The 15,738-nt window shown below is 35.2% G+C and overlaps 3 protein-coding genes across 3 annotated transcripts in view; all 3 read left to right on the plus strand.

Annotated features, from left to right (window-relative positions):
• The first annotated feature begins 21 nt into the window (after positions 1–21).
• On the plus strand, positions 22–4,995 carry LOC117207207 (tonsoku-like protein). Its single transcript, XM_033447166.1, has 6 exons — positions 22–116; positions 343–600; positions 680–848; positions 996–1,411; positions 1,486–3,471; positions 3,542–4,995. Exons 1-6 carry the CDS (start codon positions 104–106, stop codon positions 4,489–4,491), a joined length of 3,792 nt encoding a protein of 1,263 aa, XP_033303057.1. The 5' UTR covers positions 22–103; the 3' UTR covers positions 4,492–4,995.
• Positions 4,996–5,148: 153 nt separating this feature from the next.
• Positions 5,149–9,356, plus strand: LOC117207208 (WD repeat-containing protein 35). The gene has a single exon (XM_033447167.1). It carries the CDS (start codon positions 5,184–5,186, stop codon positions 8,736–8,738), a length of 3,555 nt encoding a protein of 1,184 aa, XP_033303058.1. The 5' UTR covers positions 5,149–5,183; the 3' UTR covers positions 8,739–9,356.
• Positions 9,357–9,635: 279 nt separating this feature from the next.
• The window catches only part of LOC117207156 (glypican-4), a 132,761-nt gene continuing 126,658 nt past the window's right edge, over positions 9,636–15,738 (plus strand). The window contains exon 1 of the mRNA XM_033447089.1: positions 9,636–10,056. Within this exon, the coding sequence (XP_033302980.1) occupies positions 9,906–10,056 (151 nt within the window). The 5' untranslated portion in view covers positions 9,636–9,905. The remainder of the gene's footprint in view (positions 10,057–15,738) is intronic.

Consider the following 15,738-nt stretch of genomic DNA (forward strand, 5'->3'; position numbering starts at 1 on the left):
CTCTTTGTGTTCGTGTGACGGCATAGTCGCATGAGGTCCGAATTCGAATCCACGAAGTTGAATATGAATCACTGATTACTGTGATAATTGATATTTGTAAATAATGGATATCGGAAGTGAGTGGTATTTTACTTGCTCTTTTCTATTTATTATTAATATTTATAAGAATATATTAATATTTATAAGAAGATTATAAATATGAATGTGATGTTACCGAAATTAATGTGTATAAAAAAAATGTATGAAGACTAAGTTTCATTGTATAATGAGAGTTAGTAAATATGATTTCTCTAGTAAGTAACATAGTATGCTATGTATACAGAAATGTTGATTTGATAATAGGATTAATTAAAAAGAAGAAACGGGTCAAGCGTGATGGCAACCTTCAGCAATTGGCTGAAATTGTTAAAGAGCTTGGTGACGTATACTTTGAAAGTGACAAGTATGAAGATGCTTTGCAGGAATATACAGAACAACTGGAAATTTGCAATATCTTAGGAGATAAATTAAATATAGCAGTTGCTCATAGAATGATTGGAGAAATACAGGCAAGTCTTGGCAACTACGAGGAAGCATTGAGCCATCAAAATCTTTATTTGGGTTTGTATTTAAAATATTCATTGTGTTAATATTTTTAATTTTTATAACACTATAATAAAAACATTTTTGTGTTAGGTAGAAGGGGCCAAGGAGATACAAAATTTATTAGAAGAACAACGAGCTTATGCAACATTAGGTAGAACATATTTTTGTTGGGCTGAAAGTCAGCCTGAAGAATCTGAAAGAAAACCTGATGCTCTTATAAGTGCAAGACAAGCATACACGAAGAGTATACGTCTTTGCAATGAGTATTATATCTTATTTAATGTCAATAAATTTATATAATATAATATATATAAAATATATAATATAATATAATATAATATATAAAATATATATATGATATTAATTTTCTAAGCGGTATGTTATAAAAAGTATATTTGTATTTTATTTAGATTGGGTGATACTAGCATTGACCTAAAAGAATTAATGACAATGAGGGCACGATTGTTACTGAATTTGGGATTAGTACTAGAAGCTGAAAAAAAACACCAAGAGGCTGTTGATCTACTGGTAAAAGCTGCATGTTTATGTAAGACACACAACTTACGGGAAGATTTCTATAGAACGCAAATTGCTCTCGGAGGAATTTACGAGCGGAATCGCGATTATGATCTGGCTTTAACACATTTCGAAACTGCCATTGAAGTTGATAATTCATCTTTGAAAGCGGAAGCACGATTTCTTCAAGCAGAATTGCTTTTAAAAATAGGAAAATGGACCGAATCACGAAAAATATTAGTGCTTCTTTACGTTACGGAAAACTTACCACAAAATCTGAAGCATCAAGTAGAAAAATGTCTCAGGATAGGTATGATTTAAGAGAATATAATTATTTTTATGGTTTTATTTGAAATATTTGTTTGAAAAATATTTTGTTTATAGTTGCAACATTACAAACAACTGAAGAAGCTTTAACTACAGAAAAAGATACCAGCATTAAGTTGAAATATTATGAGACATTAGGAGATGCGGCGGTGGCTGCACACTGTTTTGAGGAAGCTGTAGAATATTACAGAAAGATGCTCATGTGTGCTGAAGAAATACAAAGCGATCGCACAGGGGCAGCTTTATTAAGTTTAGCCCAAACATTGAAAGATGTCGGACGATATAACGAAGCATTGGACTTTGCTCGTAGAGAACTAGAACTATGCACAAATCCACGTGAAATATGTAGATCTGCTTTGTTCTTAGTAGATTTATTAATAACTATTAAAGCAAACAACAAAGAGATAGAAGAAATTTATAGTCTAGCCTTAAAAAATGCAAAAGCTTCCAATGATATTTCTTTAGAAACAAGTGTTTTAAGAGAACACTTGAATTATCTAACAAATACTAATAGAACAGAAGAGATAGGAGCACTTTCGGAAAAGTTAGATACATTGGAAAAATTATGTAATGATACAGATAGCGAAAGCGAATCAGAAGAAAACAATATTGGCGCAAACATTTGCTTGGAAGATTTGTCGGATGTTGAAGCAGAATTAAAAGTTAGAGAAAATGTTAAAAATAGAAAACGAACGAGAAAGACGTCGGTTGCTATAAAAAGGAACGAAAAAGGAGAAACACAACTTCATGTAGCTTGTATACATGGGAATGTTGAAACTGTAGAAAAATTATTAGAATCTGGTCATTTAACGAATGTTAGAGACCATTTTGGCTGGACTCCTCTTCATGAAGCAGCTAATCATGGTCATGTTGAAATTGCAAAATTATTATTAGAATATGGTGCAGATGTAAATGATCCTGGAAGTTTGATGTGCCAAGGAGTTACTCCTCTTCATGATGCAGCTTCTTGCGGCAATTTTGCCATGATGAGATTTTTAATCGAACATGGAGCAAATGTGGAACTTAAAACGAACGATGATGATACTGCACTAGATTGTCTAGAACAATGGAGGAATCGTGTTAATGTTTTATCTTCTGAAGATCAAATGGAGTATGATGAAATGCACAAATTATTGTCTGCTATGATACCAATGAGTAATAAGAGAATTTCGAAACGATCTCATACATCATCATGCAATTCAAAAACTCATATAGATGAAAATGTTGTTATAGAAAAGATCTCTGCAGGTGAAGATTATAAAAGAACTATAGCTAGCTTAAAACACAGGAATGATCCAATTGGAGCTTCTTTGTCCTCTATGAAACGAAATGTAAATCCACTTTTGAATAGTGAAGAGGTTCTTTTGGATGATTGGTTGGAAGATGATATCAATGAAAGTATAAATAATAGAAGGTGCTCTGATGAACATTCCTCCTCAATGACGAAGAGGAAATCAAGTAATGGAAATATCGATGTTGAGAAAAATTTAAAACGACAAAAAATGAATGATCAAGATCAAGTAATTGAAGATAATGAATGTGATGTAATAGAGGAGGATAGTAATGATAGTTGCAGTACTGAAATAAGACGGATTTCTACTGAACGTAAGATTCAGAAAAAAAAACAGCAAACGTCGTTGTTATCAATTGGATTTACTAAAGATTCTACTTCTCGAAGTTCCTCACCTGTAATTCCATTTAACACAGAATGTGAATTAACAGAAATCAATACTATAAGATCAGTTATTTTAAACATCCTTGTAGATGGAAAAATGTTTAAAACTCAAATAGAATTTTCGAATACAATAAGGCCATTAGTAAAAGAAATTGTAGCTGATATTGAAACTAAATTCTACAACGATACTGGATGTAAAGTAAAACTAGATCTAAAAACTATGGATGGTATTGCGATCAATTGCAATAATGTGTTCACGATATTAAATGAAGGGGATATTGTTAAAAATTTGGCATGCGAAATAATTGAGTTAGAAACTCCTTCCATTGTCGAGCGATATGGGGCGATTTGTAAAAATTACAATATAGGTAGATGTTTTATGAGTAAGTATACTTATTTCATAATTTTCAAAATAATCATTACTTTTAATATTTTTAGATGTTCGAGAATGCATATTAAAGTGTTTGAAGTCATGCGAGAACACGTTTACTTTCCGGTTAAAACAAGAAGATATTAGAAAAGAAGAATTTATATCTTTATTGAAAACTCTAGAATATCAAAAGAATGTTCAAATATTAGATTTATCCGGTGGTAACTTATATGAACTTGGAAAATCTTTAAATGATTGTATTTTAAGATTGTCAGCTTTGCAAGAATTGTGCCTTCAAGGATGTGATATAGATTGTAAGTGTTTAAGTAAATTAGAGAAACTACCTCCACAACTTAAGTTTCTTGATCTCAGCTATAATCCTCTTGGATCATCAAGTCAAGAAATCTTATTCAAACTTTTCACCCCTTTAACACAGCTACGGACATTGAATTTGCGATATTGTCAATTATGTAATTTTCGTTTTCTTTTAAACAACAATAGTCTAGTAAATTTAGATATTTCTTGGAACTGTTTCAGTGAAGATGAAGTCTGTGCCACTTTACAAAGACAATTACTTAATTTGAATTTATCGAATACTATTTGTTCTAGGGATTTTAATTTGGTTAAAAATATTTTTAATAAAACAGATTTTTCATTTGTTAATTTAGAATGTTTAGAGCTTGCTTCATGTGAATTATCGGATATTGATATTAGAAATATATTGTCACGTGTATCGAATCTTTCGAAGTTGGTGCTTAAAGGAAATAGAAAAGTGGGAGCACAATCGCTGAATTTATTATTGAAATACACACCAACACTAAGACATATCGATGTTAGTGGATGTGAGAATATTACTGAATTTCCTGATTCTGAAGTATTTATTGAAAAACCTGAGATTTGTACATTAATCGTGAGTATGTATCCAGAAGTGTGCGACTGTTGGGTTCATTTATGGCGAGGGAAGGGTGTAGTAAAGAAACTTCCGCATAATCTTACTATTTTTAAACCGGTACTTTAATATTTTTATACATATAATACTATGTGTGCATAGAATTGAAAAGAGTTACAAATTACAGAAAGCATTCATTTACTTTAAAACATATTTCATCATTTTCTCTCATTTGCAGTAGCTTAAAAAATATATTTTTATACAAACTATCTTTTATAAATTGTAAATTATCTAAATATATCCATATTAGATCTCAATAGGTATTTCCTAAAAAGACAAATTTGAAATACCGGAAGTGTAGTATATTTTACTGCACTTCCTGGCATCAAAGTGAATGGGAACATTTAATAAAGTCCAATTCAATGTATAACTGTTACCAAATTTTAGTTGTTTTATACTTTACAGTAACCTTTCCTTCGAACTGGTGTTCAATCGAATCACAAAAGCTATAAAAAATGCATATAGTTAAATAAAGGTAATATTTAAGTAACATGCTAAAAATGTTCTATAACAGAAAATATTGTAATATACATTGTAAATATTTTTAACAGGCAATAAACGTTGTTTACCTTTGCTCCGTTTTTTAATTACGAATGCTATCAACATTGCATAATAATGTAAGTGAACAATAATTCCAATCGTAACAATTTAAAATCGACTGAGTCATTGTAGCATCAGTTTTCATATGCTGCAATCATTTCTTTCAGAAGCTGATTCAGTAAAGAATACAAAATAATTGACGTTTATTAAATATTTACAAAATGTTTGTATACTTGAGTAAAAAAATAGCAATACCAAACAATTTTCGTCTGAATTGTATAGCATGGAACCAAAGGGAAGGTTATATAGCTGTTGGCGGAGAGGATGGTCTTTTGAAAGTACTTAGAGTAGACTCCAATGTAAGTGGTTCTACCAGTGGTGGGAGGTCTAGAAACTTAACTGCTGCAAGTAATTTAAGTATGAATCAAACTCTAGAAGGTCACAATGGTCATGTGCAAGTAGTTACCTGGAACGAACAACACCAGAAACTAACTTCAAGTGATCAGAATGGTGTAATTATAGTTTGGATGTTGTACAAGGGCTCTTGGTACGATGAAATGATAAATAACTGCAATAAATCAATAGTTAAAGGGATGGCATGGAGTTTAGATGGTTTAAAAATTTGCATAGTTTATGAAGATGGAGCAGTTATTGTAGGTTCAGTTGATGGAAATAGAATCTGGGGCAAGGAATTAAAAAATACAGCTCTTGCTGCTGTACAATGGTCTCCAGATGGGAAACTATTATTGTTTGGCATAAAAAATGGGGAAGTTCATCTCTTTGATAATCAAGGCGTATTTTTAACAAAGTTAAATATGATACCACTTAATGGTGGTCAAGTTCAAACAATAGTTTCATTGCAATGGTATGATGGAAGGAATGGTTATATTGGCATAGATTGTCCAACTTTAGCTGTTTGCTACAGGAATGGTAAAATACAGCTCATGAAAGGCACTAATGACGATAATCCAGTTGTAATAGAAACTGGAATGACAGCAGCATGGTGTTGTTGGAATAGTTATGGGTCCATATTAGCTGTAACTGGGATGTTACCATTATTGGGCAATGGAGAAACAAAGGACACTAATGTCATTCAGTTTTATACTCCTTTTGGTAAACATATGAGGACCCTAAAAATACCTGGTAGAGAAGTCACCTGCTGTGCATGGGAAGGAGGATCTCTCAGAGTAGCTCTATCTGTTGATTCTCATATCTATTTTGCAAATATTCGTTTAGATTATAAATGGACTTACTTCAGTAATACAGTTGTGTATACAAATGAAAAGATTACCAAAGATGGCATTTGCATTATATTTTGGAATACAACGAATAATACATATTGTACTAAAAATGTAAGAGCATTGATCTCCATAGCTTCACATGGAGATCATTGTGTTTTGGCAATAAAAAATGACCTTGCTCAAGGATCAGAGCAATTTGCACTCTTAGTATGCAATACAATTGCTACTCCAATAGATACTAAGTTTATAGATTTAGAGCCACTATGGGTGACCATGACAAATAGCGTAATTGTTGCAGCATCCAAGAACAATTTCTTAGTTTGGAGTTATCGCACTCCTCGTAATTCCATGTTGCATGCAGGACGAATTAGAAGAGATAAAATTTACCATATTGACGAAACTCCGACCGGGGTGACGGAAGTTATTCAAGATTTAGACAAAGACAGATCTTTTGAGGCACCTATTAATACTAAAGCTACTATGGATCCGATTTGCTGTTTGTGCGCAACTGATAAGATTCTATTGATAGGCAGAGAGTCGGGAATGATTCAAAGATATTCTTTATCTCAGATAACTCTTACAAATAGATATAATACAACTTGTAAGCTTTACAAGATTGCAATCAATTGTGATTCATCTCGGGCGTCTATTATGGACACGAGTGGCGTTCTAACTATGTTAGATTTGGAGACTGATCTCAAGAAAAATACTTTGAAGGATGGAGAATCAGAGGGTGAAATAAATAAGTTCGAAAGAAAGGATGTGTGGGCCATGTGCTGGGCACAAGACAATCCTGCTCTATTAGCAATTATAGAAAAAACCAGAATGTACGTTTTAAGAGAATTCGATCCCGAAGAACCGATATCCTGTTCTGGATATATCTGTTCATTTCAAGATTTAGAAATACGTTGCGTTTTATTGGATGATCTCATGCAGAAACCAGAAGATACAAGAAATGACTTAATAGTGGATTTAGAAGTGAAATCACTGAGGGATACCAGGGAATTATTGATGAAAGTAGGGTTGAAAGAAGCAAACAATTTCATACAGGACAATCCACATCCACGATTATGGCGCTTATTAGCAGAATCAGCTTTACAGAAACTAGATTTGGAGACTGCAGAAAATGCAATGGTTCGTTGCACAGATTACTTAGGTATACAATTTATAAAACGTTTACAGAATGTGCACAACGATCACCTGAAGAAAGCCGAGGTGGCTGCGTTTCTTGGCAACTATGACGAAGCTGAAAAATTATATTTAAATATGGACAGAAGGGATCTTGCTATTTCGTTACGTCAAAAATTAGGAGATTATTTTCGGGTGGTACAGCTAATGAAAATGGGTATCGGCGGGTCTGATAAGCAAATGGAATACGCTTACAATAAAATTGGCGAATATTATGCTGAAAGACAGAATTGGGAAGGTGCAAAAGAATATTATGGAAAGAGCAGGAATCTGGAGAAACTTATAGAATGCTATTATAAATTAGAAGATTTTGTTCAATTAGCAGGGACAGTGCAACAGTTACCAGATAAAAGTCCTCTTTTGAAGATGGTAGCAAGAATGTTAGGTTCTGTGGGTATGTGTTCCCAAGCAGTAGCAGCATATATAAAATATGGAGATGTGAAACTGGCCGTAGATACGTGCGTTCGTTTGAATCACTGGGACCAAGCAGTCGAATTAGCAAAGACCTATAAAATGGCCCAGATAGGCGAATTATTGAACAAGTATGCCAATCATCTTCTGTCTAATGGAAAGAGACTACAGGCTATAGAATTATACAAGAAGGCAAATCACAATTTGGAAGCAGCAAAGTTGCTGTTTCAATTAGCAGAAGAGCAAGCAAAGACTAGGACGAATCCGCTACGCGTGAAGAAGATTTACGTTCTAGCAGCTCTGTTGGTCGAAGATCATATCAGTGCCGCACCAGCTGCTAAGGGTGGCCGTAGCAACGTTGTGATGGGCTTAACAGAAAACAACGAAGACACTCGGGTGATAGAGAACGCCTGGAAAGGGGCAGAGGCTTATCATTTTCTCTTATTAGCCAATAGGCAAATATATGCAGGGAATTTTGATGCAGCCATGAAAACAGCTCTGAGATTGAGAGAATACGAAGATATCTTGCAACCGGAAGATATTTACTGCTTGCTTGCTCTATCAAGCGCAGTCAATCACGCTTTTGCAGTCTGTTCCAAAGCGTTCATTAAATTAGAATCTCTAGAGATTATTTCAGAGGCGGTCAGAGAAGAATATGAGGATTTGGCTGTGGACATCTTCACCAAGCACAGTCCTCAAGATGTTCGTAATTCTAAGGCAGAATGTACAAATTGCGAGAGTCTGGTACCCGACTGGTGTGTCGCCTGTCCTAACTGTATGACCAGGTTCCCTCCTTGTATTATCTCTGGCAAACCGTTGATGGATCTGAGCAATGCGTGGATCTGCACCGTTTGCAGACACCACGTGGCTACAGAACGAGATGTCGTTAATATTAATGCTTGCCCTTTGTGCCATAGCACGGTTACATATATGTAATTGGTGTGTGTGTGAGTATGTATTGGACATGCATTATCAGACAAATATATTATGCTTGAGCTATAACAGACATGCCGGCGAGCTTTAAGCTTGCCATTGAAAAAGCATGTTTCATTTTTATAGTAGTATGCACCAGTTAGAATGTGCACTGCTTAAAAGTATTAATCCGTGTTACGATTTAGATAATGTGTTGATTATCTGGTTGATTTATTGAATTAATAAGATCAATCCGTAATTTTTTGATTATTTAGAATTTATGATTTAGAAACATGTGATAATGTGATTAGTCAAATTTTCAATGTTACTTATCACCGAATAATTATATGGTTATTTTATTTTGAAAAATATTATTAGGGACACATGGATTAATAATAATTTTCGTAGTTTTAAAAATGAATAATTTCTGATCTCATTTATAAGTCTGGCATCATATTCTTGTGTAGTATTTTGTTATCTTTCTCAACTTAAATTATGAAGCTTCTCCGTTTTAAATATCTTTTTATATTCTACGCATTTAAGACAGTGTACTTACATAATTTAATTGCATAGTGATAATTTTTAATGCGAATTCCGTCCAATAACTGAAATATTAATACCGTCCATTATATATGTATAAATACATATGCTATATATTTATTAATTTTTACATTATCATAATCGCCTACATTAAACATATTTTAGACTATTTTATATGTTTTTTTAATGAATATTTCCTTAGAGCATGCTTTATTTAAAATTTAACTTATACAACAAAATTCAAAGGAATTACCGGTCTGCGCATGGCAACTGATTGGCGCGTAACTGGCCAAAAAATTTGAAGTATTCTCTTCCACTCAGATGCCTTCGAGTATCGCGCATGCGTGTATCGTTGTCGGCACGCGTTCTTTCCACGAGTTGATCAGTGCGCGTCGAACCAGTAAGGAGGAGATATTGCATCTGTTATCATCTCTCTTTCACGGATATTTACGGCGTTCTTTTCAAATTTTGTTTCCTCGATTACCGAAACCATCGTGGCGCTACCCATTTCGAATTGTCAAACGTGCTTGCCAAGCCCAGTCACGATTACGAAGTCATTTTCCCGCGAATGTACAGGCGTAAGTGTCGTATCCCGCGTATTTGTCGCGTCAGTTCGTGAGTGTATCGCGAGTGTCCGCCACGGGAATAATTATGAGTGGTATGCTGTCGATGTTATGTGTTATCCTGATCCTTAGCGTCACGACGACGACGGTACGCGCCGGATTGAAATGTGACGGCGTTAAACCTTACTTCGAGTCCCAAGGCTTTCCGGCCACTGACATTCCCAAGGAGGCGATTTCGTGTAAGTTTTTATTTTCATTTTTTTACTCTGAAATCGATTGAATTTACGTTTCGAGCATATTACATTGTAACTCGTTTCGAGCTAAGAATCGTTTGGATAAATGGCGCGAATTGCAGAAAATTTGAAATTTACGACGTGGTTTGAGACTCGTAACGGTTATGTCAGATTCCTTGAACGTTATTGGTGAAAATTAACAGTGAGGTTTTGATTCAAATTTTCCACTAATTAGAACCAAGAATTTCAACTTCGAACGTGTTACGTCGTAACGTGTTCTAATCCAACAATAATTTGTAAAAATGGCGCGAATTTCGGAAAATTTGTAAATTGTGACGTAATAATAATGTAAGATTATTACAATGTCATCGGTGGCATTAATAGTGAATTTTTATTTTACATTTTTATCAAGAATTTCATTTTGGGGCAGATTACGTCGTAACGCGTTTTAAACTAAAGAAATTTTGGGAACTTTGAAATTGTGACAGGTTAAATTTAAACATTCACAATGGTAATGTCAGACCTCTTGAATATTATGGGAGGAAATGGTTAAAGTTAAGATTCGTTTGATTATTTCGAACAGAATCGTGCATTCAGCAAGTTTTTATATTTCATTTCATACTTTTTTATCGCTTAATTAAATAGTGTCGTATATAGCGAAAAGGATAAAAAGTAGATTCTAAATGGAATTCCGATTTAGTTTGTGTTAACTTGTTGAAAAGTTTCCCAGAAGAGCGAGAAAGAAGAATATATGACGAACGGATGAAAAATAAACGCGGAGAAAATTAAAGCTCAGAATTAGAGTGGCCGGGCTCATAATTCACGGCCATTCATGATTTATCCTGCAGAATTTCGTTGAAGTGATTCGCAAAGAGGACACGTTCAACGAAATATTTATGGCCGATGAATTATGGGCTGTGTTTCCTCGCGAAGGGGCTGCACGTGGAGAAAAAACGAACGGAAGAAAAATTCCGAGAAGTTCTCACGTCTCGAAACTGGATACACAAATGTGCCTTAGCTTGCCTCGCCCGTATGTTTGCGTGATTAACTATCGAAGACTTAATGAACGAAATAAGCACTTTATATCGCAGTGCATTTGAACAACTCCCGAAACATTTACAAAGTGGAAATAAATTTTTGCAATACTGTGGCTAAAAATTTAATGAGAATAATGTTATTGTTAATAATTTACAGTGATTACGAAAGGTATTGCCACGCATCCTAATCTTTTTATCGCGTTCTATACGTTTCTTTTCCGATAGCATTAATTTTTTCTAGTCGTATGAAAGTAATATTAAATTTTGTAATATTAAAGTTTGATACACTTGGACCTATAATACCGATCGATCGAAAACAGCTCAAAGTCGTTTATAAAATAATGTAGTTGAAAATTTCATGTTTTATACGGATTATTCGTGTTGGTTCACACCCATATAGGGAGATACCTTGGTTTATCACTCGGCATGTACATACATCGTACGAGCACAAAGAACCTGTCTACTTTATCAGTTAGTGTAATCACAAATACGTTCAGCTTCGAAAGTATATTTACTTGCGCCGAATAGATAATAAAGGATCTTGCGTTCCGTTAGCGTGATCATACGGCTGACATTCTTTAGAAATGTTACTCTCGAAAATCATAAAATGGATATGGTCGTATCGAACTTTTAGGTTAAGTTTTTTTACTAGAAAATAAAAAACATATACAACTCTTGTATAGCACAAAGGATCGATTCCTAAATTACTTTCGTTACGGAGATTCAAACAGTGAACATCAGAAAGATAGAAAAAACGGGTATAGAAAGTATTATAGGGATAACGTTCTAAAACAATCTTCAGCCGCAATGATCGTCCATTTTAATAACGTATGAATCTAAAATTCGATGTTTTCGTCAAAGTCGGAATAAAGGCAAGATTAACAAAAAAGAAAACAGTTTCAAAACATATAGCTCGTTTCTCGCGTCACAGATTACTCAATCTGTGTGCACGAGAGCATTAGACGCGCATTCCGCTCAATCGCGCAGCCATTTCACCATCCACGAACACTTTTATTTCTGACTTGTTTTTGCATATAAACACAGTCGAGCTTATCGGTGAGATGAAAGGAGAGCCGTATGGGTTTCGCGGGGCAGATAAAGAACCGTGGAAGAGCGCCAAGTATTAACGGTATACGAAGTAGCGATACGCGAAGAACGAAATGGCAGAAGAAAAATAATTCGAGGCGTTTCGCGTTTTATCGCGTCGTTCGTGTCGAATGTGCACATTAACGCGTACGCGCATGCGCGACAGGAAGTTACAAGAGTTTTGACACGATTTACTTTCTATGGAGAGTAATTACGACCGATGATTGCTGGTTTGATTTTTCTGGAACAATCGCGACCGGAAGTAATGGCGATTCGGTGGAAGACAATGGGTGCGATAGGACGCGGTATTAGGGTGCGTTTAAAAGAATAATTAACGGTTTTGTGGCGTTACTTTTCACGGTTACTTACGTTTCACAATAATAATTTATTGGGTGGGAATAATTGATTATCGTGTATTAGTTAGAATTTAAAATAGATTTATTTTGTTTGTACATATTTGATATTTCACATTGATCGATTTAAACGTTTGATAATTTATCGAATGAAAGTAGCTACGATCCAGTTGTAGTTTAGGATAGATTTAGGTATAGATAGGATATTTCTTACAAATATAATTAGTTATCATTACCAGATCATTATCGTACATGGCTTAAATATTCTCGTACATCCCTATAGGTATATATATACGTATTTCTTTCCGCCATTTATATTTCGTACTATATTGTGTACAATCTATCTGATGATTTACTAGTTATTTTTTTTTCAAGCGCCAAAATTTGTTACTCCATTATGTTTACATGTTAATTAATATTCCTTTACGTTATCCGGTCGAAGACCCTTCGCGAGGGCTGGTATCGATTCCTATCGTTAGATACTTGCTATTTGCCACAAACCTGATCGCGTTACTTCATCAAAACTCGAGACCAGCTACAAGAGGTTTCATCAGAAGCTAGAAACCGACTAAACTATGAACGTTGCTTAAACTGTAACGAGCATAATCTCTAATCAAAGGTGTTAATCGTCCGTCATTATCTTGCTTTTCGTTGAAGCCGACAAGCCGGTGGTGACATGCCCCAAACTGCGATCGGTTCGCTTCAACTGCACCACGAAAACTAATTTAAATCAATGAACACTTCCATTTAACCTGTCCCTCGATTTCATCGCGTTAACGCGATCGTAAAAACGCGTTTAACAAGTAGTTAGTAAGTGGACCGAGGATGGAAGCATCCGGGGGCCATTACATCCTGGCCCTGAGTTTTTACTTTTACGATCTTCCTCTTTATCTCCTGTTCAAATTTCATTTTTTCCTCTCGTGTCGTCTACCTGCTGCAAGATTCGACGAACAGCTGTCTCAGATCTCCGCTACCTGAATTTTCAGGCTTATTATCTCGACACGGGTACCATTTTAGCTTCTACGACGCTAGAAGCCGTCGCGATGCACGCCGACTAGCTTTTCTCTACTCGGTGCAATGTCGTATACGTTGATTCTTCGTCTTTAAAAGGTGAGTATTTCTCCGATTGTTGGATCAAACGGACGGCAAATACTTTGGTACATTTACTCTCATGTTAGTTACACTTGGCTGAATCTATATACGGGTGGCGTCATGAAAAGGATACATCGCAAATTAAATTTCGTAATTACGTAGTTGAAGGAGCTTGTCGTTCGTTGTATACTCGTATCATTTTCCCTCTGAACGCAGGCGAATTACAAAATACCTTTGTCCATAATAATATTAATTACAATGGTTACCGGATAGAGCTTTGTAATTTGTAATTTCAATGTACAGAGATAGTGGCCAGCAGGCTATCGATTGATAAAATATTACGATGATTCAAAATTTAACCGGATAAACGAAAAAGACATAGCGTTAATCTGCTTTTTCATAATTACAAAAGAGATATGAAGATTAATGACACGACGATTCGGTGTGTTTGATTAGAATGCCAGACAGGCGAAAAGAAGAAAAGAAGAAAATGTTTACTTCTTCAAAGTATGAAAGAAAACACAATCGAAAGATACAAGAAACTTTAAAATTTCCTTGAACGAATTGTCAAAGAACGACGTATTTGATTTCAGTTGGAAATTTTAGACGATTGAAATCAGTCAGTACCTTGATGGTCGAGATGGACTTTGATAAGAATTTTGTCATAGGTGGATTAAGGATCAGATCTGTTCACGAAACGACGAGAGAATTAATCGCATCGAGTGCCTCGAGCAACAGTAGGATTTTGGATAATACCAAAGCCGGCTCGTACTCTCGTAGAATGCTCCTTCATAGCCTGTTCAACACGCCGGAACATTTGTTAGCGTCTACGGTGATCCTAAGTCCTGACAGAGCAGCCGGAGAAGCCGGTCGAATGGGATTTCTTGCTGGTCTTACGAACCGCGTCGATTCTATCCGGTGGATCCTTTACACTGTATGTACGACATACGTGAATAATGAAGAGGGAGCAGAAAAGGTTCCCAAGGAATATTTATATTGAAATGTTTTTTGTCCCGGTAATTCCCGTCTAATATTCTAACGCTTTTTCGCCTCTACTCAAACTTTATTCTACTTTCTCAGCAGCGATATCGTGTTCTTATAAAAAATCTATTTACATCCAGCTTCCTTATCAGGCATCTATCATATTTCGACGTACAAATGTAAATAACAGCATCGTATATCACCGTACGATACGATATTTTCCTTTTAGGTGTGAAAATATAACAGCGACGGATATTGATCCGAAATTTGCTGAAAATAAAAATGCCACGTCGCTAGCCACGAAAATACTTAATTGCTGCACTAACATCGAATATTTAATCGATCAATTAACACCGAATTAATGTCACAAAGAACAAAAATTACATTCTAGTGGAAGAATCAATAATTTTGTTCTAAATTGGCAAAGCGACGATGAAATAAAAAGTAGTACGATAAACCAGATATATCTGTTATAGCTGCCGAAGAACGGTTGCATGTAAGAACACTTCTTATGATAATCCATTTATAATCATCTATTCGACGACAAAATTTATTCCAACTACCCTAACGTGAAAATACAACGTATCTTGAGCGACCTCCCACGGGTCTTCCGACTCGTTCATTATTCATTCAGTCGAATGTGAGAAAGAAGCGATCGAAGGAAGTTTTTATTCTTTGCTCAACTCGTTCTGGAGAAACAGAGGAACAATAGGACGAAATAGGTCAGAACTAGTCGTAAACGTGGTTGAAACAGGTGTTGTGAACCTATACTAAACGCTGTTTCTTTCCCGAGGGTGTCCTCGAGAAGTATAGAATGGAGCTCGATGGTCGAGATCATCGAAGAAGCGAGCATTACGAGAGCTTTCTCAGGCTGTACGAAAAGTGGATTCTACCGATGAGTCGGCTGAAAATTTTCTACGATCATCCTTCTTTCTTTTCTTCAACCTGGCGAGAATTTTCTTCCTTGAAAGACCCACGGGATATAGCGACTTTAGTCGTACTTTGTATGTAAATTGTCCTTTGCGTCGTTCTGAAGCGAGCTAACGCTCTTTCTGCTTAATTATTCGTGGTTCTTTCGACGGGACTTTATTGTGTCGAGTTCTGCCTGTTTATCGCGAGGGTAATCGAGATTTTGAAGA

This window comes from Bombus bifarius, unplaced genomic scaffold (assembly GCF_011952205.1).
Source record: "Bombus bifarius isolate JDL3187 unplaced genomic scaffold, Bbif_JDL3187 scf7180000008023, whole genome shotgun sequence".
Taxonomy (NCBI): domain Eukaryota; kingdom Metazoa; phylum Arthropoda; class Insecta; order Hymenoptera; family Apidae; genus Bombus; species Bombus bifarius.

Coding starts and splice junctions, on each gene's coding strand:
- LOC117207208 (XM_033447167.1), top strand. CDS start 5,184: ATGTTTGTATACTTGAGTAAAAAAATAGCAATACCAAACAATTTTCGT.
- LOC117207207 (XM_033447166.1), top strand. Junction 601..679: donor CCATCAAAATCTTTATTTGG/GTTTGTATTTAA, acceptor TGTGTTAGGTAG/AAGGGGCCAAGGAGATACAA. Junction 849..995: donor AGTATACGTCTTTGCAATGA/GTATTATATCTT, acceptor TATTTTATTTAG/ATTGGGTGATACTAGCATTG.